This window comes from Antedon mediterranea, chromosome 5 (genome assembly GCF_964355755.1).
Source record: "Antedon mediterranea chromosome 5, ecAntMedi1.1, whole genome shotgun sequence".
NCBI lineage: Eukaryota > Metazoa > Echinodermata > Crinoidea > Comatulida > Antedonidae > Antedon > Antedon mediterranea.
Genome location: NC_092674.1, coordinates 9438562 through 9463411, shown reverse-complemented (window position 1 = coordinate 9463411; position 24850 = coordinate 9438562). Strand labels below are relative to the sequence as shown.

The following is a 24850-nucleotide window of genomic DNA, read 5'->3' as shown; positions in this document are numbered from 1 at the left end:
TCAACCACAACCACAACCGTAAGATGAGAACATTTTAGGAACAATGGACATGTTATGCCCTGAAATTGTACTCATTAAAAATATTCCAGCTAGAATAAAATGTATAGTCCCCTCTCATATTCCCAAAAGTCTTTAACATGGCGTATGTTCCTATTGCTATTGCTTTGCAAGAAATCTGTCAAACACTTGAACAGTATGTGAATGGTAACATTGATAGAAATCTATTAATGCCACTCCCAATGCGACTGGAGGTTATTATCGAAACGATAATCGGGCATGAAAATATCCGGTTAGAGGTAATCGATAATCTTGTAGCGAGTAAAAGAGCGATAGAAGAAGTCATTGGCCCAGGCCAGGTAGGAGACGAACATCCCACTACGGACTCTGCCATGATTCACACTGGCAGACCAGGACGGGCAAGATTTGTGATCGGGCGTAGTCAGCTGCAGTTCTTTGTGGGTGCGTATTATTTTTAGGCCTCCTAGGTTTTGGGCCTAGGCCTATGTATCATTATCTACTTTAATTATTTCTTGTCTTTGGTAAAGTGGTTACCATCGAAGTAAGTAATTCATTCATTAAATTAAATTCGTGTTACGGAAGCCATCTTCTTCTTGAAGAGAGTGGCAAACAGTCGTAACCAGCCGAGCCTTAAAAACAATTATTTTTTGTTTTTTACGCTCGGCTGATCATGGTTGTTTATCATCTTTGTAAGATAGTAGCACGAACATAGTGTGTTTAATACAAATTTAAAGTAGGCCTAACGACCTTTACTTTTATGTGAAACAAATTTTGTAATTTAAATATTAATATATTGCATGACAAAAGGTAGGTAGGTTGCATGATAGGTAGGCCTACTGTATTATTTTTTTAAAAATTATTATGAGGCTCTTGCAATAATAAGCATGTAGAGTCTTTTTTCTCTCGAAAATATTACCTTACAGTACAGTACTTTGAATTATTTCTTAGAATTTTCTAGCCAATATATTATCCAATTCCCATATAACAATTTAGTATTAATAATGAACAAAATTTGGTGTTTTTGTAAACCTAATATTTTACTTTCCGTTCAGTCTTCTCTCCATAGTCAGTTATTTTCATTTACTTTGTAGACAACAACTTTACTGTTCAGGACATGAGTAAAATGTTTTCTGTAAGTAAAAGAACGATAGAAAGGAGGCTACAAGAATACAACATGACAACAAGAAACTACACAGATATTTCTTCCGAGTTTCTAGACGCGCGTATTGGCATGATAACCATGAATTTTCCAAGATCAGGTAGGTATTTAAAATATACAGAATGGCTTGTTTTGTTACGCGACGGACTTTAGAATAGAAGAAGTACTCCTTCGACATGATAAGCATACAAAATAAGGATTATTTTTTGAAAGGTTGGGTTAGATACGATGATCGCATCATTTATTGATGGGATGGGATTCTTTCTAAATGATAGAGAGTAGTACCACTGTTTGTAGCGGTAGCTATTTGCATAGTTTGCTTATTTGTTTTTCTTTATTCATCATTTCATCTTAACACTAGGACTTAAGTCAATTGAGGCTCATTTGATGAAAGACGGCATACGAGTACGAAGAGAAGCATTGCGAGATTCTGTCAAAAGGGTTGATCCCGTTGGGCGTCATTTGCGGTCTCTGCGTTGCATACGCAGACGAGTTTATTCAGTGCCATCTCCGTTGGCTCTGTGGCACATAGACGGGAATCATAAACTAATAAAGTAGGTCTACACGTTTACGATATGTTATGATCAAAACAGATTCGTAGGCAACCCGACGCAGATATGAAAAATGATAATGTAAATGTAAGAAATTTACATTTTATGATACAATAACATAAAAGTATTTTCAGTTTCCTTTATAATTGTCGTATGTTTGATTCTACAGATGGAGGTGTGTGATTCATGGAGGTATTGATGGTTATAGTAGAGCGATAGTGTACCTAAAACTCAGTACAAATAACAGGGCATGCACGGTTCTAACTTGTTTCCAGGAAGCTGTCAGAAAATGGGGATTGCCGTCGAGGGTGAGAGCGGACAAGGGGATCGAAAATGTTGATGTGGCTCGCTTAATGTTGAACCACCCTTCTAGAGGACCAGGCAGAGGTAGTTTTATTACTGGAAAAAGTGTTCATAACAGCAGGATTGAAAGATTGTGGAGAGATGTATTTGAGGCTGTTATATGTTCCTGGCGCACATTCTTTAGCAGTTTGGAAACCATGGGTTGTTTGGACCCAGATAACGAGGCGCATATTTTTATTTTACATTTCATTTATGTACCCATTATTAATAGTATGTTGATGGATTTCCAACTGATGTGGAACAACCACAAACTGCGGACCGAGCACAACAAAACCCCAAATCAATTGTTCATAATGGGTATACAAAATATTGCATCCGATGCAAGCATCATAGCGTCTGAGTACTTTGAAGCCATACCAGAGGTAACGTGGAGTTGTATAAATTAAAGTAATAAATAAAACCTTCATTTTATACGGTATTCTTGGATTTAGAATGTAAGGCGAACGGATGTTCGTATAATTTGTTTGTCGTAACAACTACTTTATTATAAACCTGTAACAAAAACTGTTTTAAAAATAGTCTCCCCGACACACACATTATACGTGAGAAACTACTTGTATAGTTAGCCGTTACCGTACACATTTTAATTTTACCGTGTCTTGTATGATCTACCTAATCTTCTTTCATTATTTTGGCTTATTGTAGGAAAGTGTTCAGCAGTATGGTATAGATCCAAACTCACCCCTTCCAGAAGAAAATGATGGTATAGTTGTCCCTGACACTGCCTGTCCAATGAATGATGAACAACTCTCTTTATTTAAGGATGAAATAGACAATGCGCTAAATAATGCAGTTGATATTTGGGATGCAACTCCTTATTTACGAGGCTTAGATATTGTTTCTGAATTTTGATGAGTAATAATGACTATTGTGAATGTTTAAAATAGAAAATTATCATAATGCATATATTAATAATTTGGTTGGCATTTACACTTTAGTATTGGAAATCAGGCTGTGTGAATATCGATTGTTTTGAAAAACAACTTATTCTCAAATGAATGTTAATGTTTTTATTAGTTAATTATATAGGCCTAAAAATAGCTGTGTAGATTGGGGATAGAGAGAGAGAGAGCATGTTGCACAATTTTACTGATTGGTGTATTTAATGACTGCCTTAATTGTTAATTAACAACAAGTTTCTTTAATTGTTAAAGAAAAACGTTTATTGCCATTAAATTGAAAAGGTTATTATATGTCCTAAAATCAATACCGAAGTCAACATATGATTTGCTTTAACATTTTTTCTACTGATGTGTAAACTAAATATGTTTGTTGAAAATAATGTTGTACTTAATGTTTCAAGAACTGCCGACACTAAAATGTTTAGAATCAAATATTATATTTCATTTATTTAGATCTACCCTGTACAGGGGGTTTAAGAACTGGTATGCCTAATGTTTAAAACGGAAATAATATGAAAACGTATTAGCTCATAACAACCCTTTCAACCATCGCTCATCTTCTTCTGTCATATATCTTTCCGTTATGTAAATACAAATTACCACCACTCTTTCTCAACGGTCACCTCCTCTATCCACTCTCCATGTCCTAAATTGAAGCATTATGGATTTTGCTCTGTGATTGAACCAACCCATATCTACAGTAGAAAACTTTATTTAAAGTATGTCACTTGCTTTGTTCTGACCCACTTAGGTCTACACATTACCAAAAAACTGTTGAGAAAATGCCAAATCATACATATTGAACAGTGTGTCTTTTGGCGGCAGACTGCATGTTAAACCTGGCCGTGGAAGTTGCATACTGTTAATACACGTGTTGGCAGACGGGAGAAAAGAACCTGCTGTTTCTGTAAATACTATTTGTGGATGGAGAACAAAACCCAACACTGGTTCTTCATCCGTTCCGGTCACAAACTGCAACAGATGACCAAGCGTCAGGTGACCTCTTCTACCACCTATGAAAAAGAGAGGTAAAAGTCAAAACAAATCAAGTCATAACAAAACCCTTTTAGCCATCGCATCAGTAAGTGACTTGGCTTAAATGCTTTGAATAGTTTTAACACTGCATGTTCTGATATGAATTAAAAGTAATGAGGTTTAAGAAAATTTGAAAAATGTCGGAGTAAAGCGAATTTATTTTGGTATGTTACGGTTATTGCTCTTTTTTGCCATTTTAGACACTGTTATTATATGGTTTGCGACGGCAACAACAAATACTTCACTTGTATAGCGGACACATCCACTACAAGTGTGCTCAATGCAATATTCCTTTATTGTTTGTTTATTGTTTTCCACACATAATAAACTTAAAGTTAAATTGTACTAAACGAAAAGTGACTTCAGAAATACACATAAATAAAAAAGGGTAAGTGTGTGGAAGCCAAAATAAGCTTGAGAACTTTAGGGCATGGCCACCGGTTAAAATAAGGGTTTAAACAAATAATGGATTGCATTATGCTACAGTAGGGCAGAAAAAGGAAAATATACGAACAGACAGTCTGTGTTTTTCTATAACTTATAACTTACTAGCAACCTCTCTGACGTAGTCCAGAAATTGGGCATATACAGAACTTTCAAATATCTTAGTGTTTGAGCCATCGCTGCCTTTAAAAGATGGCTTCAACAATTCTTTCATCTTTTTTACAGATAATAGTGCTGCAGGGCTGGGTCGAAAAAGATGAACAAATGTTGGTATGTGACAACAAAGCTATAGAAAATAATTAGATAAAATGGTAGACAAGTGAATTGAATTTACAATTTTCAGTTGATCATTGAACGCATTACATTATTGTTTCGAGCAGAGATGAAGCATTATAGTGATTGGATCTGACGTATGCATATCATTGTGTTTTAGTTACTTATTTAAAGATATGGATCAGAAGCTTAAACTGGCAGTAACTGGTTTTGCGCTCTGTATATGTATATTGTAGCAGTACTGTACGACATACCTGAATATATCCCCAACTTTGCGAGTCCCTTTCTTAAATTGGTTATGCACTCAGAAGGAGCACTGCTGTTGACGAGTTCGTCGATAAGGTCACTGTGCATGAATTGTGGCAATTTGCCATTCTGGACGATACTCATAGCTGTTAAAAGATAACCATTTTTAAATACATTAAATCATTATAACAGTACCGTACTAGTAAAAAGAAACAAAATAAAACATACGGTATAAGGCTATTAGGAACCAATTTGGTGAAAACAATTGTTTTCTTCTCGCCATAGCCGTTATCTTTCAGTTTTCGACGTTGGGCTACAGTAGGAACAGTTTCCATTTTGTGTTCCATGAGGCATACTAAAAATCTTGTCAATGTTCTTCCTAAAAAAGGATAAAACATCTTATAAAAACCATCTTTTATTAATAATCATTTCGGTCAATTAAGAAGATAAGACCTCCTTGTATTATTATTAGGCATGTTTTTTGGTTAAATAGCAAATTTTGTTACATGGGCTAATTGTTGGAGGTTAGCAAATATACAGATATGTTAGGAAATACATAACATCGTTATTCTTTTTATTATATGTTTAATAAAACTGTTAACATTTCAACTTTATATAAAAAACATACACCAATAAACCTGATTGGCAGTATTATCCGAACTCAACTATAACATGACGTAATAACTGTACCGACCTAAATACATTACACACGACAGCTTCTAAACTCTCATTGTGAAAATACAATTAAAATTGATGCGATAAAACAATTACCATCGTACCTTTTCCAGATGGTTTACTACTGGTACTGTTGTTGCTATGACCCCTGTTATATGGGGTTTGTCTCTGAAATAATATTATATGTACACAGTGATAAAAACTCGTTCAAAATGTTAATTTTACTTGTAATACAAAAAATATATGATGTTTTACTGAACGGCCAGGTAAGTCTCCAACAAAATTAATAAAAATGTGATGGACAACATGTTAAAATGTGGCACCATTGTATTGAAAATTATTTAAACTGGATTGGTACAGGCGCGGAGCCACTTAATAAGCTATCTATCGGTACAATAGTAAACGATTCGGGTGCCAAGAAGAAGGGGGTTTAGTAACATGATGCAACTTACATAATTTCGATTGAACAGTCGTCTGTGTTCACTCGCAATACTTCGGTCTCTGCTAGGCGTACTGCTGGTGCTAGCACTGGAACTCAACGTAGATCTACTACTAGGCCTACTAGTACTAGCAGCATGACTAGTGGTTGTAGTAGTACTAAGCTCACTACTACTATTGGAAATGGTAGCAGACGAAGGAGTGTTTGTGATAGAATTTGCTAACCCCTGCAGCACCTGCAAAACACTACGTAAATCATCTGACATACTGGATGATACCTGAAACGAATGAGTCCATACAACTTGTATTTACACTTTTTCACAATTTCACGTTAATTTATCACATTTTAAGTTTATATACTAGAAAATCAATATTATTCCTAGAGCCTAGGCCTATATGGTTTAGAGTTATTTGGCAAAATAAAAAATAATTGTTCAGTGGTAGGCTTCTGTACTATTATTAATATTATTAATAAATACAACCATTGATTAAAATATCGGTCTACGCACAATCGGAGGTTTATATATAATTTAATATAAGTATGTGTAATAATATTATATTATAGGCCTAGGCCTAGCTGGATAATTCCTATAATTAGTAATTTCAGCTACAAAATCCAGGTTCCAATCCTGGTCACCACTCATGGCACTAATTGTAGCTTTTTATAAAATAATGATAATAATTCCAATATTAATAATTATTAGGCCTATGCCTAGTATTAGTGTTATGCGCGATTTGAACGATTTGCGCAATTTGAAATTGCGCAAAAAAATCCTTGCGCAATTTCAAATTGCGCAAAGAATTCTTGCGCAATTTAAAATTGCGCAAGGATTTTTTTGCGCAATTTCAAATTGCGCAATCAACTTGCGCAATTTCAAATTGCGCAAGAAAATCTTTGCGCAATTTTAAATTGCGCTGCACAATTTGTAAATTGCGCAAGATAGTTCTTGCGCAAAATGACACCTTTGCGCAATTTGAAAACGAACTGTAAATTTTCAAATTGCGCAACAAAATTCTACCAGACAATCGGTATTATAATAATTTATTGGAAACTAAATAACTCAAAATAAAACATAATAAATGCGAAGATAACATGTGTATAATAAATACATAACATTTATTATTACAATTAAATAATATTATCACTGTAACTTGAAATAAATCAAAATAAATGTAAAAATTAAGTTTTTAATATTAGTTTAAGCTAGGCCATGTAACCTAGTCAGTATCAGTAGTCCAGACCCTAGCTAGGCTAGAGTAGTATAGCCGGCCGCCCGCGCCACGCCCGCCTGGTGGAACACCACCGCTTCGTTTTCCTTCGTCGGTTCTTCGACGGTATGCTAACTTATAACAATATTTGCACTACTAAAATAAGGAAATGCGATATTTATCTTTAATTTTGAATCATTCTTAGAAATTACTATAAAAATATGGGTGTGCATGATTTCACAATCTGTCGAAAAACCTTGCGCAATTTGCAGATTACTTGCGCAATTTAATACGTTGCTTGCGCAATTTGAAACACATGTTTCAATTCAAATTGCGCAAGGATTTTTTTTGCGCAATTTCAAATTGCGCAAATCGTTCAAATCGCGCATAACATTAGTATTGTAAGTAGGCCTAGTAGGGCCTAGGCTAGGCCTATATGCCTAGCCTGCTAGGCCTATCTATACAGAAAAGTATAACAATAACTTAAACCATCATCAATTTCACCTACAAAATCGATAAAACACAGAATTTAAAATAATAATAATAATAAAACAGGAAAACACTATTAAACATTATTATATTTATTATCTACCTATCATCAGTATACGTACGGTACGTACCTTTTTGGTCTTCCTGAGCTGAATCAATTCAATCAGCATCAATGTGTGAAAAATGACGAACTACGCAGTTGAATAGCCCCCATCCATAACAGCGTTGGGTTATTTAATGCATGATGAATAACAAATAATTATGATTTAATAACAAATACACATGTTTTTATTTAATCCATGATAAATATTCGTAAAATATGTTTATTCGGATATTTATTAATTACGTCTCCACTATAGTCTATAAAACATAATGAATGTCATTATTTCAAAAAAATAGGCCTACCCCGTAAACAAATGGAAGCTTCTCAACAACAGTTAATTTATGCATCATATAGAGAGCACAGAGCAGAAAATGGCTCTAGGTCTAGGCCGGCCTCATCCTAGCAGCCGCCGCACAGGGGGAGAGAGAAGCACAACACCAGCTCTCTCTCTCTCCCCTACAGGCGGGTGAGGTGGGTGTTACCCCGGGCCTAGTTGTGGGGCGTAAAATTGTAACAGGCCCACAAGCTAAATTATATTATTTCATTCTGGTTTTTTTTTCATTATTTAAGTTTGTGATAATGTGTGTAACCAGGGAGATGTAAAATAAATTTATAAATTAGTTTACAACTCCCTGACTTGTGTGTGTAACGTAGGCCTAAGTAAGTGTCATACAGTCGTATTAGTTGACATTCACCCCCCGCCCCTCAATATTAAATCGGCGCCAACAGTTACAATTTAACAATAAAACAATAAATGTGCGAACAACTACCGTTTAAAACTTGTCGAGTGGAATATGTACACTTTACATGCGTAAATGCGAATGATGTACAAAACTGATTATGGAAAGTATGAAAATTAAAAGATAGTATATCAACTGACATATACGTATAAGCAGAGTCAAAAACTAACGTTTGAAAAGTTGTCGAATGAAATGTTATCACATGAAATCACGAACAAGCGAACGGTGTGTAATACTGGCCAATCGAAAGTAGGTGATTGAAATGCAACCACTTTAACTCAAGAAAATACGTTCGGTGCGAAAAATCGCCGTTTGGAAAGTCGATGCTTCAAATATCATGGTTTGAAATCACGAACAAGCGAACGGTGTGTAATACTGGCCAATCAAAAGTAAGTGATTGAAATGCAACCACTTTAACTCAAGAAAATACGTTCGGTGCGAAAAATCGCTGTTTGGAAAGTCGATGCTTCAAATATCATGGTTTGAACTCACGAACGGGCGTATCGTGTGCAAAACAGTTGTTTAAACTGTTGAACAGACGAACGGTGTATAAAACAGGCAATGAATTAGAATTATAATTCGATGAACTAAAATTAAGATGCTTTGTTTGAAATGTTCATGAACTACATGAAATTTTGATAAATGAGTTGGCTAATATATACTTGTATTAACGTTAGATTAATTCAATTATTGCTGCCTGGGCTCAACATTCTTTAGATGGTTTGTGTTATGGGTAGTTTGTTCGGCGTATTGTCGTTTGGGCTAGTGGTAGATGGTCACACATTGTATTGGATGGTGTAGATACTAGGTGAATGGTTTAAGTTTTCATTGAACTGCATGAGATAATATTGGATGGTTTGAATTTTGTACGAATTAATTATTGGTGGATGGTATGTATTATGTATTTTTGGCGGGTTTGGCTTTCCATACTGGCGCCCCTGGTGTCGCGACGCATTTAGTGCACAAACTGTGTATAAAAAAATAACTGCAAGATGTCAACACGTATTGTGTACGATCTCGACAGTTCTGATTCTGATTTTGAAGAGGAAACGATCCATTGTGAATTCGAAATCGATGAAGATGAAGGAGATGACGTTATCGATACGCAAGAAATTGAATGTAATAATAGGGCGATTCAACCCTATATGTATGAGCCCGATCTCACCGATTCTGAAGGTGAGGCCGACCAACGCGAAGTCGGCGAAGAACGACGTCGTGGGGAAATTGAGGGTCCCGAAATTGACCAGACCAACATGGCCCTAGGCCTAGGTCAATTACGGACCCAAACTTTGGAATGGTTAGTTACAGTCAGTTATATAGCACATTATTATCGTGTTTTTAAACGCAATAAAATAATTAGTAAAACTGAAGTTGCTTTTGTGTCGATTTACTAATTAAAGTGAAAGGTGCTAGGCTAGGCTAGTAGTACTAGGGCCTATAGTAGTAGTAGGCCTAGGCTCTAGCTAGGCCTAGTAGTAGGTGATTAATTCGTTCTTAACCCATCAGTGCATGCAGTGGTATGAAAAAAGCTAGGCTAAATTGTAGTAAACTCTGTGCATAATTAATAATAAATATAATTAATGCTCATGACGTAAGGTACAGCTTGTTATTAATTAATAACAAATATATATATAATACAAGTATAATAGTTCAGGTGGGGACACGTCATTAGGCCTATATATTATTGTATTGAAACTGTTTTCAAGGTGCAAGTGTGGCCATTGCCAGATACAACAAACATATCGTGAGTGCAAGTGCTGCCAGGAAATCCCATCAATGGAATGTAGACTGGATGAAGGGGAAACAATGTACAATGCTGAGCGATATACATGCATCACCAACCATCCTGGATTTGTCGCAGCATGCTTAAATGTGCATGTACTTGAAATAGCATGGCTTCAATACCGGCAACAATATGATGCTGCATTTGATGGCCCAGAGCACAAACGTAGAAGGCATGTGGCTTACAGGCAACTGGCGAGATGGTGTTGGGGCTTTCTTGGAAGAAACTTAAGAGTTGTTCTGCCCTCATGTGCAGTGGCATGTATAAGAGCCCATTTTCCACCCCCTGGAATGGAGGACAATTTTTATTTTGAAGGTTTCAATATGTAAATCTGCAATACTGCAATACCCAAAACAAACTGTTCTTTTCAGAACAACCAAAAGGTCAATTGAGATTTGAATAGCATCTGTTTGGTTACCATCAACCATAAAAATCAACAAATTCAATATATATTTTAATGCAATACAAATTTATTAACATTTATTTACAGTATAACAATCCTAAAATGAAAAATACAGGTATTTTCAGTATATTTAGATTTGAATTTCCATAGCATTGTGTAAGGCCCTTTGTATTGTATGAATTTCTCCTTGGGATTCCCTGATTCTATTACCCAAACTTTGATGTGTAACAAGCGTTGTCTCAAATTCAAAAGTGGCTTAGAGACAACTGTAGTCAAATAACTCATTACTTAGATGTGTATGTATCCAATGTTGTGGAAAAGCCAGCCATACATTGGATCAATTCCAGCTTTTGGGGTGTGACAACATATGAAAGACACACCTTCTTCAAAACAAAAAAATTGTTAATACCGTCTGTTAACAATTTATGGGACAGAAAGCAAACAGATTTGCTTAGAGTGGCTTGACAGTCTGATGTGACATTAGGTGGTGATGCACGATGTGACTTCAATTGAGTTTTTGGAATGATTACAGTAGTTACTGTGATTAACATATTAGATTTACAATCTGATATTATTTCGTAGAGTCACAAAACTAATGGAAACTACCGTATGGAACTAGAAGGATTGAAGCTGTGTCTGAATGTGCTTTGGAAAAGTAATGTTGCTATCGGAACTTTGGTAACGGACCGGCATGCTCAAATTCAGAAGTGGCTAAGAGACAACTGTAGTCAAATAACGCATTACTTAGATGTGTATGTATCTAATGTTGAGTCTGTCTCTGGAAACCTTGTAAACAGGCTTTCAATGGCTACTGTTTTGTCTGGATGTTCGAAACTTGCACAGAGGGGAGGGGGAGCGTCAACAAAGTCAATGCATTCAGCAGTACCATCGACAACAGACATTACCTCTGTAATCAGTTCATCAACATACCCTAAAAAAAATAAATAAACAGAACATAATCTCTCACCACAGAGCAGTCCAGGTCTTCATTATAAAGCATATTCATAATAGAAATCAATCACCATGTCCAGAATTAGTTGCTTATTCTAACTAAAATAGACTTACCAAATGTACATTCTGTCATTACTTTTTTGACTGTATGGCCACCTTGTTTTGCTTTTGGGAATGCAATGGCATACTGGAGATCACCATCTTTTGTCCTTGCCTGAATACGATCTGAATTCTCATTGTAATGAAAAACTGCAAGCAGAAGTCTATAAGACAAAAACAATACAAACATGAATCCATGTGGCCTAGAAAATACTAATATTACAGCACTACACAAATAAATAATGAACATTTGATTATAAACTAGGCACATACCTGCTTTTCATCCCAGAATAACCAAAGTGGAACATCTTGGGTGCAAAATGGTTCACAAGATTGTGGAAACCTTCGACGCCATATGTTTGTCCTAAGGGAGACAGTTTCACTACATCTTTCATGAGGTACTTGTTCTGCAGGATATCTGCTACTTTTTCGTTACATTCTGTCCCTAGAAACCAAAAAATAATTAGTCAAAAAATCGGACATATTGGAGAAGAAACTTGCCCCAAAAAGTTAAATAATAATTGGTTTACCTGGTGTAAAGAAATTTTTTTTTTGAGCTGGTCCATGAATGCAAGCCGGAAACAAGTCACTATGACCGGAATGAATATCCACAATGTGATTTGTTATTGAATCCCACTTTGCTAGAGCTAGGTCCCCATTTCCGTTACTTGTAACAACACTCCAATAGAGATGATTAATTATGCTTCGGCGCCATTTGTTAACTTGTTCACACCCTTTCCTCTTCTCAAGAGCAACAAGTTTCTTTTTTAACCCTAAAAATGTAAATAATAAAATATAATGTGTTGCAAGTATTCAAAATAAAGATTTGTAGTATTTGAGTACACGAAATCAAGATTATTATGTTTGTAAACCAACCTACCTTTAGCCACATGCCAGATATCAAAGTAATGCGTTATTTGACTACAGTTGTCTCTTAGCCACTTCTGAATTTGAGCATGCCGGTCCGTTACCAAAGTTCCGATAGCAACATTACTTTTCCAAAGCACATTCAGACACCGCTTCAATCCTTCTAGTTCCATATGGTAGCTTCCATTAGTTTCGTTACTCTATGAAATAATTAAAAAAAAAATTCTAATAATGTTAATCACAGTAACTACTGTAATCATTTCAAAAAAATCAATTGAATAAAATTCCATCATTTTCAAAGAAATCATGCAGCAACAATCTTACCTGAACAAGCTCCATAGCCAAGATCTTTTTTCTATCCAGGTCTAATAAAGTATAGCTTCCATATTTTGCCGAATGCCCCATGCTGTCACATCGTGCATCACCACCTAATGTCACTTCAGACTGTCGAGCCACTCTAAGCAAATCTGTTTGCTTTCTGTCCCATAAATTGTTAACAGCAGGTATTAAAAATTTGTTTTGGTGTCTGAAGAAGGTGTGTCTTTCATATATTGTCACACCCCAAAAGCGTAACAATTTCAATGCCTTACTTGGCAAAGCACCAGAGAACAAAATGGCAGCACTCAATAAAAGATTTCCAGCTGGAATTGCTCCGATGTATGGCTGGCTTTTCCACTGGAAACTTCCATCACATGCTCGACAAGTCTGATTTATTATTATTAATGTCCCTATACAAGTTGTTGCTGCTTTAGCACCTTTTTTGCCACACAGTTGACATAGGGTAAATAGGCTAAGCAGCATTGAGCGGAACACAACATATTTTACCTCGTGGTTTAATTCGTACTCAAAGTTATTAGAACTGAAATAATATAAAAAGGTTTACAAGGTCAGAATGTAAAATAACTAACATGTAATTGATTGCATCAAAATGAAACTGTAACATGGCGTTTGTACTTACTCATCACTTTCACCTTCATCCAATTCAATACTTGAATTTGATGTGTCACTTGGTATATAATCATCATCATTGTCATCTACCTCCATACCTTCATCTTCATCTTCACTTGCAATAGGACTGGATGTTGCAAATGGAAGCAACAGTTCACATTGAGTACCTCTAGAACAACAGAGAGGTACACACTGGACAGCTGAAAAAATAAATAAAAATAAATGTACACATTTAAAGCTATTAGCAACACCACCTAGTGTCAAACATTAATTGACAAGGTACTTGCATTTACTGGGGCCTTTGTATGAAGTCTGTATCTTAACAGTCCTTGTAACTGGCTTTACAGTTGTAGCTTTATGGAATTTTTTTTCACTTGTGGTATTTATACCACAAGATCTTCTACTTCCATCTTCATTGACCATAGCTTCACTTTCACTTTCAAAAACATTTTCCTTATTTTCTTTCAAAATCTGGAATATAGTAAAACAAGAACCAAAATCACCATTAATAATAACGGTCATACTGCTGTATATTCTGAATTAGAAGTTAGAGTACACAACATTATTTTACAAGTCATTTATGCTGCAGATCATTAGGTAATCACTCACCCTTTCAATTTCACTTTTGTTGTGAACAGACTCTCTTTCACTTTCCCTTTTTTGGTATGCAGAACGGCCTGGGACTAGTTTCTGTTTGTCATTGGCCAGTTCTTCACAACATACACGATGAAAGGGAATGGCATCAGGCTTTAATTTTTTTTTTCTGTAAAAAGAAAATAGGCCTATGCATTTGATCTTGATCACAAACTTCTTAATTTCCAACATATTTGGGAACATCTAATACTAGCCTAGGCCTAGCCTAGTAGTAGTAATTATTTTTGATCGGGTGATACACTGCTTCAAATCGTCATCGTCCCATACGTGATTTAGATTTTCAATGCCATCAAAAAGATTGATTCAATAACAAATCACGTCTCAAAAATAATAACTAGCCTAGGCCTAGGTCTATCCCCTATCCTAATTATTAAACAAAGGCAAAGTGAACAATTGGTGTCAGTGCACAATTGTTTGTTCTTCATACCCCACGGACGCCTCAACTAACCTAGGCTAGGCCCCCGGGCCTTAGGCTAGCCTAGCTAGGACCGTAACCAGAAAAAGCCTACACAGTACCCAGGCTTCTACTACTTACTAGGACTAGGCCTAAAGTAGGGCTACTACTACTAGGCCTAGTCGCCTAGTTACTGTATTATTATTATTATTATTATATTATTAATATTTTAATATTACTTATTAGAATAGTAAGTTATTACAAACCTGTTTGCAAAACCAAGCTGGGCCTTGACGGAATTATATTCCACAAACTGGTCTTCGCTGAAGTGTTCAGAACATACACAAGAATACGGGCTGGCTTTCCAGTTTTTTCTCTTGGTTGCTACAACTTTTTCCCACTTTTTAAAAAAGGATTTGTCTTTAGGAAAGAAATGCAAACTGATTTCATCTTTAGAAATGTTACTACACCCAAAGAAAACACACCGTTTCGGCATTTTTATGAGATAGATGCAAGATTGTCAACATGAACACACGACACGGGCCAAGCAATAGTTTGTACACACAGGCGCGAAAAAGTTTTCTTCATCTTATGACGTCACTATCAGAGGTTACCGGAAAATGCCGAAAAAACCCGAATAGTCGTGAACTGAAAGCAGTTGCGCGAAATAGCAGAAAACACTTTAATTATGTCCTGAAAACGTTTAATTTATTGTTTGTTTAATGTCCATCAGGGGAAACAACTATAATACTACTATTTTGCAAAAACTTCAAATACCATGTTCCATGATCTTTAAAGTAAGTTGTGTTATTAGCCGATTTTGGGGGTCGACTTATATTCAGGTCATACCAAAATCAACGATATTCTAGGCCAAAGTTGGGGGTCGACTTATACTTGGGGTCGACCTATACTCCGGAAAATACGGTAAGCATCCAGTAGTATTATATTAGAGAGCTTACGATTGCAACCGAGGACCAACCTATGACAGGTCAATTTATCTGTCATTGGTCGGCGACTGGACCTAGAAACTATCAAACCTGTGCCAAGGTGAGGTGCGAGGAAGCATGTTCCAATATTCCCACATGCACACTTATACTAATAAGACGTTGTTTGGTCGCCGGTTGTCATGCATAGGTACCTTCTTCTTTGCGACGATCGACAGCCTACAATAAATTACTGCATAAGAATTCTTTAATACTGTAGAAGAAGATTTACATATGTACAGAAACAGAAATGTAACAGCCAAACTCTTACTACAGTGAATTTTCAAAATCTTGTACTCCCGCTTCTCATAAATTTAGCAGTTTCACTATGCAAAATACTGTAAATTTACTACAAATAATTTTAACAGAAACATCAAGATTTTATTACAAGGCATAAAAAAAATGGTCAATACAGATGTTTACAAATTTTACTAGTATATACCTAGCAATATAATTTGCTGGTTTTGTTTTCAATGGAAAATTTAATTCATTGAAATACAGTTATTCTATTTATAGAAGCTAAATAGCATACTGTACATTACTCTGTACATATATTACAGTTTGCATACGTCAACTTAGTAATTTTCACTCAAGACTAATGGACATCAAATTTCATACTACAAAAACAGAAAGGCTAATTTTAAAAAAGTGCGAGGAAAATACTAAAAAAATAGCTTGTTGATTGAGGAGTCAATAACAGGTATTTATGGGATATTATCAAAATGATGGAAGATTAGAAAAAATACTGTAATGTGCAACACTGGAAATATATGAATTTTCATAAGAATAAAAATGGCAATATAATACAAAATGTAAATGTTTAACTTTTTTTGTGTTAATTTTCTATTATATAGTAGGCGACTCAAATAAAGACCAGACTTTCTAGATTTGGCTGTGTCCCCCTTGTAAACATTTTTAATATCATATAAATCATTAGTATATTGTATGGATTGTGAAATTTGCACATTCAAAGATTTCTCTATCTAATCTTATTAGTTAGGGAATATCTTGATTTTCCCTAACTATATTGTGAAAGTTAATAATATCAATTCATTCAGAAATATTGTTTTTTTTGTATGTCTACTGTTTTGGTAAATTGAATGAACTGAAATAAAATGAAATAATAAAAAGAAAATATTAAACAAGGAACATATGAATAAAGAGAACAGCAACACCCACACATAAAATATTTACAATTTTAAGTGCCTTTCAATCAATTATCTGGCTTACCTGTATGAAGATATTCATGTATGTCCTTGGACAATGTTATAGCATGGCAGGGTATTGGTACAGCAAATAGCAATAACTTGTCACATTCCTATATTTCTGGGTAATTGGGTTAGTTAGTAGTAAAGATTTAAATTTAGAATGTGATGTGAGCTCTTACAAAAACACTAATAAAAAGAGATTTTTTGATTCACATACTGTAAACAGAGAAACTCGTAAATGAAAAAAAATGTGTACAATGACAGATGCAAGATTTGATCATTGTTTTTGTAGATTTCGATTTTGAACGATGGCAAAGAAGAAATTGGGATGTACTATTCTTCAACACAGTTTTGCCGGTTAATAGGTCCAGGCGACAGGGTCGATCTATTTTGAACGGTGAAGCACTGACATATACCTTCTTTCAAAATAGATATGACAAAATAGTTTGTGCTGTCAAATTGGGTAGGGAGAATGAGAGGGGAAAAGGGGTAGTGCACCTTTAGCACTGCCTATGACAAAATGAATAAAAAAACAAACAAAATACAAATATCTCGGTATGGGAAAACATTTAAGATTCTTATATTTAATATAATGAAAATAAAAAGATTGTAAAATAAAAACACATGTACCAAGATTGAAGTCTTAAATGTTGAAATACAATTGATTTAAATAATTACCCGAGTGGCTAAAGGATTCTCTCTTTACACTTCACAACATAAAGTAGTGAAATGTAAACCACTGAAAACAAAGAAATCATAAATATGTCCTTGATAATAATAATCAAAATATTCAAACAAGCTGAATTTACTTACAACCACATTTCCTTTTAATTTTTTACAGTTAGGTCCATATTTTTGGTTATTAATTGGCTGTATTTCATAAAAATATATATATAAACACATTAGGCAATGAACATTAATTCGAAACCGCCCGGTGATATACTGAAATTTAATTAATTAATTTGAAATGATAAAGATGAGGAAATCTGTGAGAATGAGAAAAAGTCGCCCCAACCGAGACTCGAACTCGGACCGCCTGCTTGATATGCAGATGTCCTAGCCATTAGACCACTAGGGCTTTCATGGTATTGTATATACAAACTCAGTCAAGTGTGGACCAATGTGTTGACCCCATCATCTAGAGGTCAACGGTGACATACGTGTCACTACACTTTGAGAAAGCCAACTGATAGTTGGCGAAACGTCAGGTAAATAAAATAATCGTCATTTACTATTACTATTACTATTCGGTTGAGATATAATTAACTTTTATATTTTATAGAAAAATATATTTGATTTTTTAGGACATGAATATTGATTCAGAGCTGGAAAATGGTCTAAAATACACATTTTTAAAGAAAATTTGTTGTTCTACTATCATATCCGAATGGAATTAAAAGCCCGTTTAAAACAGTGCAAGTATCGGTTATGTAATTTACAATATGATTACCAAATTTCAGGTTAATAGATGTAACATAGATGTAGGACTTTAAAGTCAGCAACAAAAAATAACACTGTAGTAAGCAACAATATGCATTTATAGCAATACAATACTTTTATTATATGCAAACACTCAGCCTTTGCTAGCCACATGGTTTAATTGATAGCATGAGACATGGTTCCTTGTAAACTAATTTATATTCTGCTTATCAACAATAACATCGTCTGAAAAACATATTGAACATAATGTCTGTAAATGTGTTTAATTTCCTGTTGAAAACCGAGCAGTAGACAGAATGTATCATCTTTGGTATTCATGATTTACTTTGGCTACAAATATTCAAATTTCAACTACATGAATCAAATCATATTAATGCAAGGTCTCAGTTTTGAACATTATTATGCTTTAATAATCATAATTCTATCAATTCCATGCATTTCTTCTTCTATTTATGCTACATCATAAATTTGAATAGAATCTATTTTTAAATTATTCCCTGCAAATGAGTTTTCTTGGCCTGGATAAAATAAATGCAATGCATGACTAAACAAGAGATTTTAGTGTCTACGCATGACTGCACATGAGCCTTTGTTATTCCTAACAAATGGTTCTTCTCAGTTTAAAAAATGTGTGTACTATGTGAATTGTTTTTAGGGGAGAAATTATTAAATATTATTTTATACCACAAAATGTCAGCATGCAAAGATATGCATTACATAATATCTATTACAATATTATTATAATCTAATGCAGTTTTGAATTTGCTCTCACTTGTGTTTAAAAAACAGAAATAAACGGTTACTTCATTGTGATCTGAATAATATTCCTCTAGGCAATTCCGAGTAAAGACAGTGGTAAATAAGGATAACATAAAACAATTCTGAGAATCCATATCCACATTACTATATACAGTGTACAACACTATGTTAACCAAAGGGACAGGGAGGGGAGGTAGGGAGGGGAGGTAGGGAGGGGAAACTCTCTAGAAAACAAAAAAAGTAAGAAAAAATAATTGACGTACACAATTAATTAGTAAAGACCGTAAACACCGTAAACACAGGGAAAGAAAAAAGACATAACCCACCTTTTCATCATATTTTTTAGTCTCCTTGTAAACAACCTAAATTACTCCAGAAAGCCACAGCCCCACCTCCTTGGTGACCCCCTCTCAACCAACCTTAATCATGGATTTATGTACTGTATGAACATTAGAAATAATGAATGATTAGCCTAGCTTCTTAGCCTAGAATAACTAACCTAGAACTTTTTATGCTTTTTAATATTATCAGTCTAGTAAGTAAGATGTGTCACCACACTACATACTATTATAATTTATTAGTCTTTATATAAATTTCTATCTGAAATGAGAAACCATGGATATGAAAAACATGCCACCATCTCAACAAGTGATGAATGAAATTCCTCATGCGAAAAACCCACCTTACCCAGGGCCCCTACTACCACAATACAACCACTACAGATGAGGCTGCTATACAACAGAGCCCAGTCTAAGCTTAGCCTAGGCAGGCTAGGAAAACAATCGTTCTTTGAGCTGCAGTTCAATATACAAGCACCATGCAATGATGTTAACAATAAAGACGATATCAATAACACTTACCTAGATGATCTTTTAGCTATTATTTACATTTAGAATGTGGTAGAACTTTCGCTAAAACTAAGTCTTCCAAGCAACAAGAAGCAGACGATCCGAGCAGCACACACACAGTGTTTTGAGTGTGTGCTTATCTCATCAATGCGCACGAGTTGATCACCAAGATTGCAGGTAGGTCACCATTACGCAATCCGATTGGACGACACCGACGCGGTATCTTTAAACTTCAAGCCAACTGCCAACTGCAGACGATGACCTTTTTTTGTACAGTAGGCCGAAGAAAATGTCAAGTTATTGCTATGAGTTACTTATAATAATTTGTTATCATCTCTTATCACATAAAAACAAAATATAGAACACAAATACACATTTTTATATTTAAAATTTTCTTTCAAATAGTATTAATATTTCCTGGAATAAAATAGAATGGGATTTTATTTTTAGCCAAATTGTATTACTTATTTTTTATTTTAAATCAACTGACAAAGATGAAAACCTCCATTACAAAGTTGATAAACATGAAACAGTAACAATATCATACAAAAATGACAAAATATTTACAATTTTATTCAAAGAGTCGAAAAAAATATCAGAATAAAAAAAAACCGAAAAGTTATTATAGGATTTTAAAATCATATGTTTCAGTTTCGTGCAACGCAACTTTTAGCTCACTATGTCGGTCAGTTGGTCGGTAAACACTGACTTGAGCACGTGACTGCAGCCATGTATATGGCCTTGTTGTTACTATTGCTATATTTTGGGTTTTTATTTTAATTGGTTTTAACAAACCAACTCATTGCCAATCTTCAAATCACAAAAACCGAAAATAGAGTACATTCGTTTATTTATAGTCCATGATTGTTGAATTGTTCCTGAAGTTTAAAGAAATTAGAGCAAAGGAACTGATCGATTTATTTGAATGCTTTCAGCTGTGATGCTTAATTCAATAAACCTTCAATCAATTACAGCTCCTATTTAAGGTTTAATTAGGAAAATAAGGATTTAATGTACTAATGAGAAGAATACTTAATGATAATTGTTGAATTGGTGTACAATAGAAAGGTTAAACAGAGTGGCATACTAGTGTAGGCATATATTTGTAGGTATAGTATAAAAATTATAGTTTTAGTGGTGGGCCCCAGTGGCTGTATTCCCTATTCACACTTAGGCTAAGGGAAAAATTAAGTTAAAAATAATAGATTCTCCTATACAAGTGAATACCGCTAAAGCGTGGTTCCCACTAGCGACGCAACGCAAGGACGTAGCGCAACGCAAGTGAATTGACCAATCACAAGCAATGGCTTATTCGCTTGTGATTGCTAACTGTCTATAACTTCGCTTGTCATTGGTTAAAACGCTTGCGTTGCGTTTACGTCCTTGCGTTACGTTCTAGTGGGAACCAAGCTTTAACTAGATTTCAGTGCATGTTATTTAGTTTAATCTAACAAAATTCATTAAAGAAGGTTTTCATAGTGTTCACATATAACTTATAATGTAATACATCTTACTTGCAAATACCTTGAAATATCACTGTACGCTTTAAACCAATCTTATTTTTACATGATTTACAATAAAAAATTAGAATTTAAGAACAAAACAAGTTCGGGTATCAGCTATTCATACTCTTAATGCATTAGTTGTCAGTGTTTAGAAAAATGGGTTTGAAGTTAGGCGGTCTTAGCCATCTTTCATTCTTTCTGCCATCAGTCTATGACTCAGAATTCTATGGTTACAACATTTTCAAGTAGCATATTATTTCATATAGGACATGTATTAAGCATTATATAGATACAAATTATTGGGTAAAAAGTATTCAGCATCAACTTACAGTATCACATGACTGTTTATATTTAATGAATCAACTGCACCATTATTGTATCATCATAGCATTAAACACAAATTAAAGTGGAAAAAATCAGCATTTTTTTCTAAACTAAACCTCCTACAGTGAGACTAGTATAAACATATTTCACTATGCTTGGCAGTTCCAGGATTTGAACCAAAACGTATAACCACCAAGCTGCAGTGCTGCTCTGATATAATTATATATAACAATTTCTTTTTCTTTTTTTGTATAAATGTAGTATAATGAATCATTGATTGATATTTTCATTTCATGACATTTTTTGGTTGTTATTATATTATTTGTTTTTTAAAGACTGCAGTAAACCGGATGGTTTTAAATGAGTTTGACTCCGATATACAATGTATGTATTGTATTCTGTGCTGAATAAAAGTTTTTCTGATCCATTTTATATTTGATTGTATAATATTAATATCGTTACTGTTCATTGAAAAATATACAAATCTTATTCTGAGTACATTTGATATAGGAGAACTTGATCAAACTTGAACTTACCATGAAAGCCCCAGTGGTCTAATGGTACAGCTTCTGCAGAAAGTTCAGAGTTCAATTTTGCTGCTCACAGATTTTCTCGTCTTCATTGAATTCATGTACTAGCAACTGCAGAGTATATTTACACTTGGCATCATCACCAGTGCCACAGTGTGTGTAAAACTCAAGAGCTTTGGTAATGTAATAATTAGTATAATTCTCATTAGCAGGAACAATCACAAGGTTCAAGAATGAGCATGGTCAGGAGCAAACCATGGACTTCAGAATTGAAAGGCAAGCTAATATTATAAATACTATATGCGGCGTAGCTGATTTGTAGTGTTCCAGTTCCTCTAGTTTTATATATAGATTTCTTTAAATTGCTATTTATTATTAATACAGTTTATTAAATAACATAAAATAAATGTTACAGCTACGCAAATTGATCTACTACTAATATTATGAAAATGAAATTTATATTTTGATAAAATCTAATATCCATCAACGGTTATAAAAGCACAACCTATTTCTACTCGGATTTCAGATGGCATATAAATTGAAAGTGACATGCTATGTGCTATGATAGCTTTCACTAGATTGAGGCTGCATCAAAGAACTTACAACTTAAACTCTGTCTACACTATCAAACTTTATGTGACAAAAAATGTGGTGCCCATATATGGACATGATGATCACTACCATATTTGGGTATATCACTACCATATTTGGGCACATAGTTTGATAGCATAGACAGAGCTTTACTTTGAATTATGTTTTTTTTCTGCAAACAATATAATGGATTAATAACTGTGCAAATAAATTACCCCCAATTTCTTGGCAGCAAAAAACAAGACCAATTTTCAATCGGTTAAAAACACCCAAACGATTGGGGTCATTGTTGTGCAATTTAGCTGTAATGCAAATTAACGGTTATTTATCTATTATATTATGCATCTATGATTTCCAGGTCTTATATTAATTATTTGTGAAGAATTACATTGTGCATCATGGTTTAGCACTAGACCGTGTGCTTAATTATGTTGGATATGTATGAATAAACAAACATTCATTAGTCTGGGATATTAATAAAATATAGCATCCTCGTTGTCATTGTTGCTTTTTATTAGTATATTATTATAATGGACTTCAAAATCCTGGATCTGTCACTGTACACATTATAATAATTAAATTATTATCTTCATAATGCAAATTTATGCAAATACAGTCATTTGCATTACAGAACACTTTTTGAATAAGTTGTTATTAAAGAGTCAAACTAATGCAAATATTTATTACACTTGTTTGTAGTGATAAAACATATGGTTTGGAAATGCTATACCTCAATATTAGGATATACTGTCTTTATATTACATTGTAATGTTTAAATTCCCATGTAAATATAGGTCAGAGATATTTCCTTTATTATTTACCGTATTCGGTTCAGAAGTTCACGGACATTCAACAGAATATGTTAAATTAGAGATGTTTCATTGCTTAAAGTACCCTATCTATCTTTTTTCTCATTAAAGGTATAGTTATATAATTCTTCTTGTGGACAGGCACGTTCTATTAGATATGCTCTATTGCGTAATTCATATTCATTCACATTATGTTACACTTGGTAATCCTAGAATTTATGTTAGGGGCATATCTAGGAAGTTTCTTTCCAGGGTTGTGTATAAAGATTCAGAGAATTTTCAATAACATTTACAGAGTGTGGTAATCCCCTCTAACATTTTGGTTTAAAACATACAAGTACTATGATACACTGTCTGAAAATACTGACAAAACAGGGTCGGATTCAGAGGATTGTGCTTGAGTCCCTCACATGCTTTCCCCTTTTTTGACACTCCTAAAATGAACTTATGAAATACTTTTTGATCTATTTTTGACAGACTATTCTCTACTGTATATATTAGTTTTTAACTAATATGTACGTATATATTTAGGAAAATTGCCAAGGATAACCATAAGCAAACTCATTTAGTACCTATTCACAAGACAAAAATATACACGAGATTGCTCTACATAACAAAAGTCTCTTGGAGTGGAGTCGAAGATGAAACCAGAACTCTTGTAGCTGAGCATCAAACAACCAAGAAAAAAGATTCAGGTCTAACAAGCAACATCATAATCATTATTTAAAAAAAATATGTGTTTTTAATGTGACACAAAAATGTAATCTGTCAATTCTTCAACAAGATGTGTTATTATTTTCACGAAATATTTGATTAATCATATTAAATTTTCTAACATACAAAGTGCTTGACATCTCAATTGGTTTGCACAATCCCTAGTAAGTACACAAATATGAATTGCTTAATTTCATCACCATATGAATTTATAATATTTTAAAAAAATCAATGTCGAAATGTGTTATGAATTATCACAGTGTGGTTCTGTATGCCAAGGTTATTAGAAATGAACCAAAACCAGATTTCAGTGGATAAAGCAGACTCGATAATCATCGTGACTTGAATCAAAATTTAGAAGTAATAACATTGTGAAAATCATTAGAATGAATGGA

The 24850-nt window shown here is 34.1% G+C and overlaps 4 protein-coding genes across 6 annotated transcripts in view; 1 reads left to right on the top strand and 3 right to left on the bottom strand.

Annotated features, from left to right (window-relative positions):
• LOC140049968 (uncharacterized) overlaps window positions 1–20115 on the bottom strand; it is an 83090-nt gene extending 62975 nt beyond the window's left edge. Inside the window, exon 1 of one of the 2 annotated variants that reach the window (XR_011845336.1) lies at window positions 19995–20115. The gene's annotated coding sequence lies outside the window, so the exon portion shown is untranslated. The remainder of the gene's footprint in view (window positions 1–19994) is intronic. The other variant, XM_072094924.1, reaches the window with a different exon arrangement.
• Window positions 18–3905, top strand: LOC140048691 (uncharacterized). Of its 2 annotated transcripts, XM_072093460.1 has the most exons (6): window positions 18–459; window positions 1110–1277; window positions 1539–1731; window positions 1898–2453; window positions 2737–2946; window positions 3745–3905. In XM_072093460.1, the coding sequence occupies exons 1-5, from the start codon at window positions 138–140 to the stop codon at window positions 2941–2943; spliced, it is 1446 nt and encodes a 481-aa protein (XP_071949561.1). In that variant the 5' UTR covers window positions 18–137; the 3' UTR covers window positions 2944–2946; window positions 3745–3905. The 2 variants fall into 2 exon arrangements, with proteins under 2 accessions (XP_071949561.1, XP_071949560.1); XM_072093459.1 differs by lacking the exon at window positions 3745–3905 and having other exon boundaries at window positions 2737–3128.
• LOC140048692 (uncharacterized) lies at window positions 3866–8412 on the bottom strand. Its single transcript, XM_072093461.1, has 7 exons — window positions 7934–8412; window positions 6119–6382; window positions 5771–5834; window positions 5220–5370; window positions 5000–5137; window positions 4578–4758; window positions 3866–4006 (listed from the first exon to the last, which is right to left on the bottom strand). The coding sequence occupies exons 1-5, from the start codon at window positions 7970–7972 to the stop codon at window positions 5089–5091; spliced, it is 567 nt and encodes a 188-aa protein (XP_071949562.1). The 5' UTR covers window positions 7973–8412; the 3' UTR covers window positions 3866–4006; window positions 4578–4758; window positions 5000–5088.
• LOC140049247 (uncharacterized) lies at window positions 10975–14528 on the bottom strand. Its single transcript, XM_072094092.1, has 8 exons — window positions 14306–14528; window positions 13707–14167; window positions 13073–13607; window positions 12762–12948; window positions 12412–12654; window positions 12155–12326; window positions 11897–12045; window positions 10975–11762 (listed from the first exon to the last, which is right to left on the bottom strand). Exons 2-8 carry the CDS (start codon window positions 13790–13792, stop codon window positions 11572–11574), a joined length of 1563 nt encoding a protein of 520 aa, XP_071950193.1. The 5' UTR covers window positions 13793–14167; window positions 14306–14528; the 3' UTR covers window positions 10975–11571.
• Window positions 20116–24850: the final 4735 nt, after the last annotated feature.

Excerpts from the sequence above, each read along its gene's own strand:
- LOC140048691 (XM_072093460.1), top strand. The coding sequence starts at position 138 with ATGGCGTATGTTCCTATTGCTATTGCTTTGCAAGAAATCTGTCAAACA. Across the intron at positions 460-1,109 it reads TCAGCTGCAGTTCTTTGTGG|ACAACAACTTTACTGTTCAG; the intron begins GTGCGTATTATT and ends TTTACTTTGTAG. Across the intron at positions 2,454-2,736 it reads ACTTTGAAGCCATACCAGAG|GAAAGTGTTCAGCAGTATGG; the intron begins GTAACGTGGAGT and ends GGCTTATTGTAG.
- LOC140049247 (XM_072094092.1), bottom strand. The coding sequence starts at position 13,792 with ATGGAGGTAGATGACAATGATGATGATTATATACCAAGTGACACATCA. Across the intron at positions 12,327-12,411 it reads AAAAAATTTCTTTACACCAG|GGACAGAATGTAACGAAAAA; the intron begins GTAAACCAATTA and ends TTTGGTTTCTAG. Across the intron at positions 12,046-12,154 it reads TATTCTGGGATGAAAAGCAG|ACTTCTGCTTGCAGTTTTTC; the intron begins GTATGTGCCTAG and ends TTTGTCTTATAG.
- LOC140048692 (XM_072093461.1), bottom strand. The coding sequence starts at position 7,972 with ATGCTGATTGAATTGATTCAGCTCAGGAAGACCAAAAAG. Across the intron at positions 6,383-7,933 it reads AGCTCAGGAAGACCAAAAAG|GTATCATCCAGTATGTCAGA; the intron begins GTACGTACCGTA and ends CATTCGTTTCAG. Across the intron at positions 5,371-5,770 it reads TAGTAAACCATCTGGAAAAG|GAAGAACATTGACAAGATTT; the intron begins GTACGATGGTAA and ends ATCCTTTTTTAG.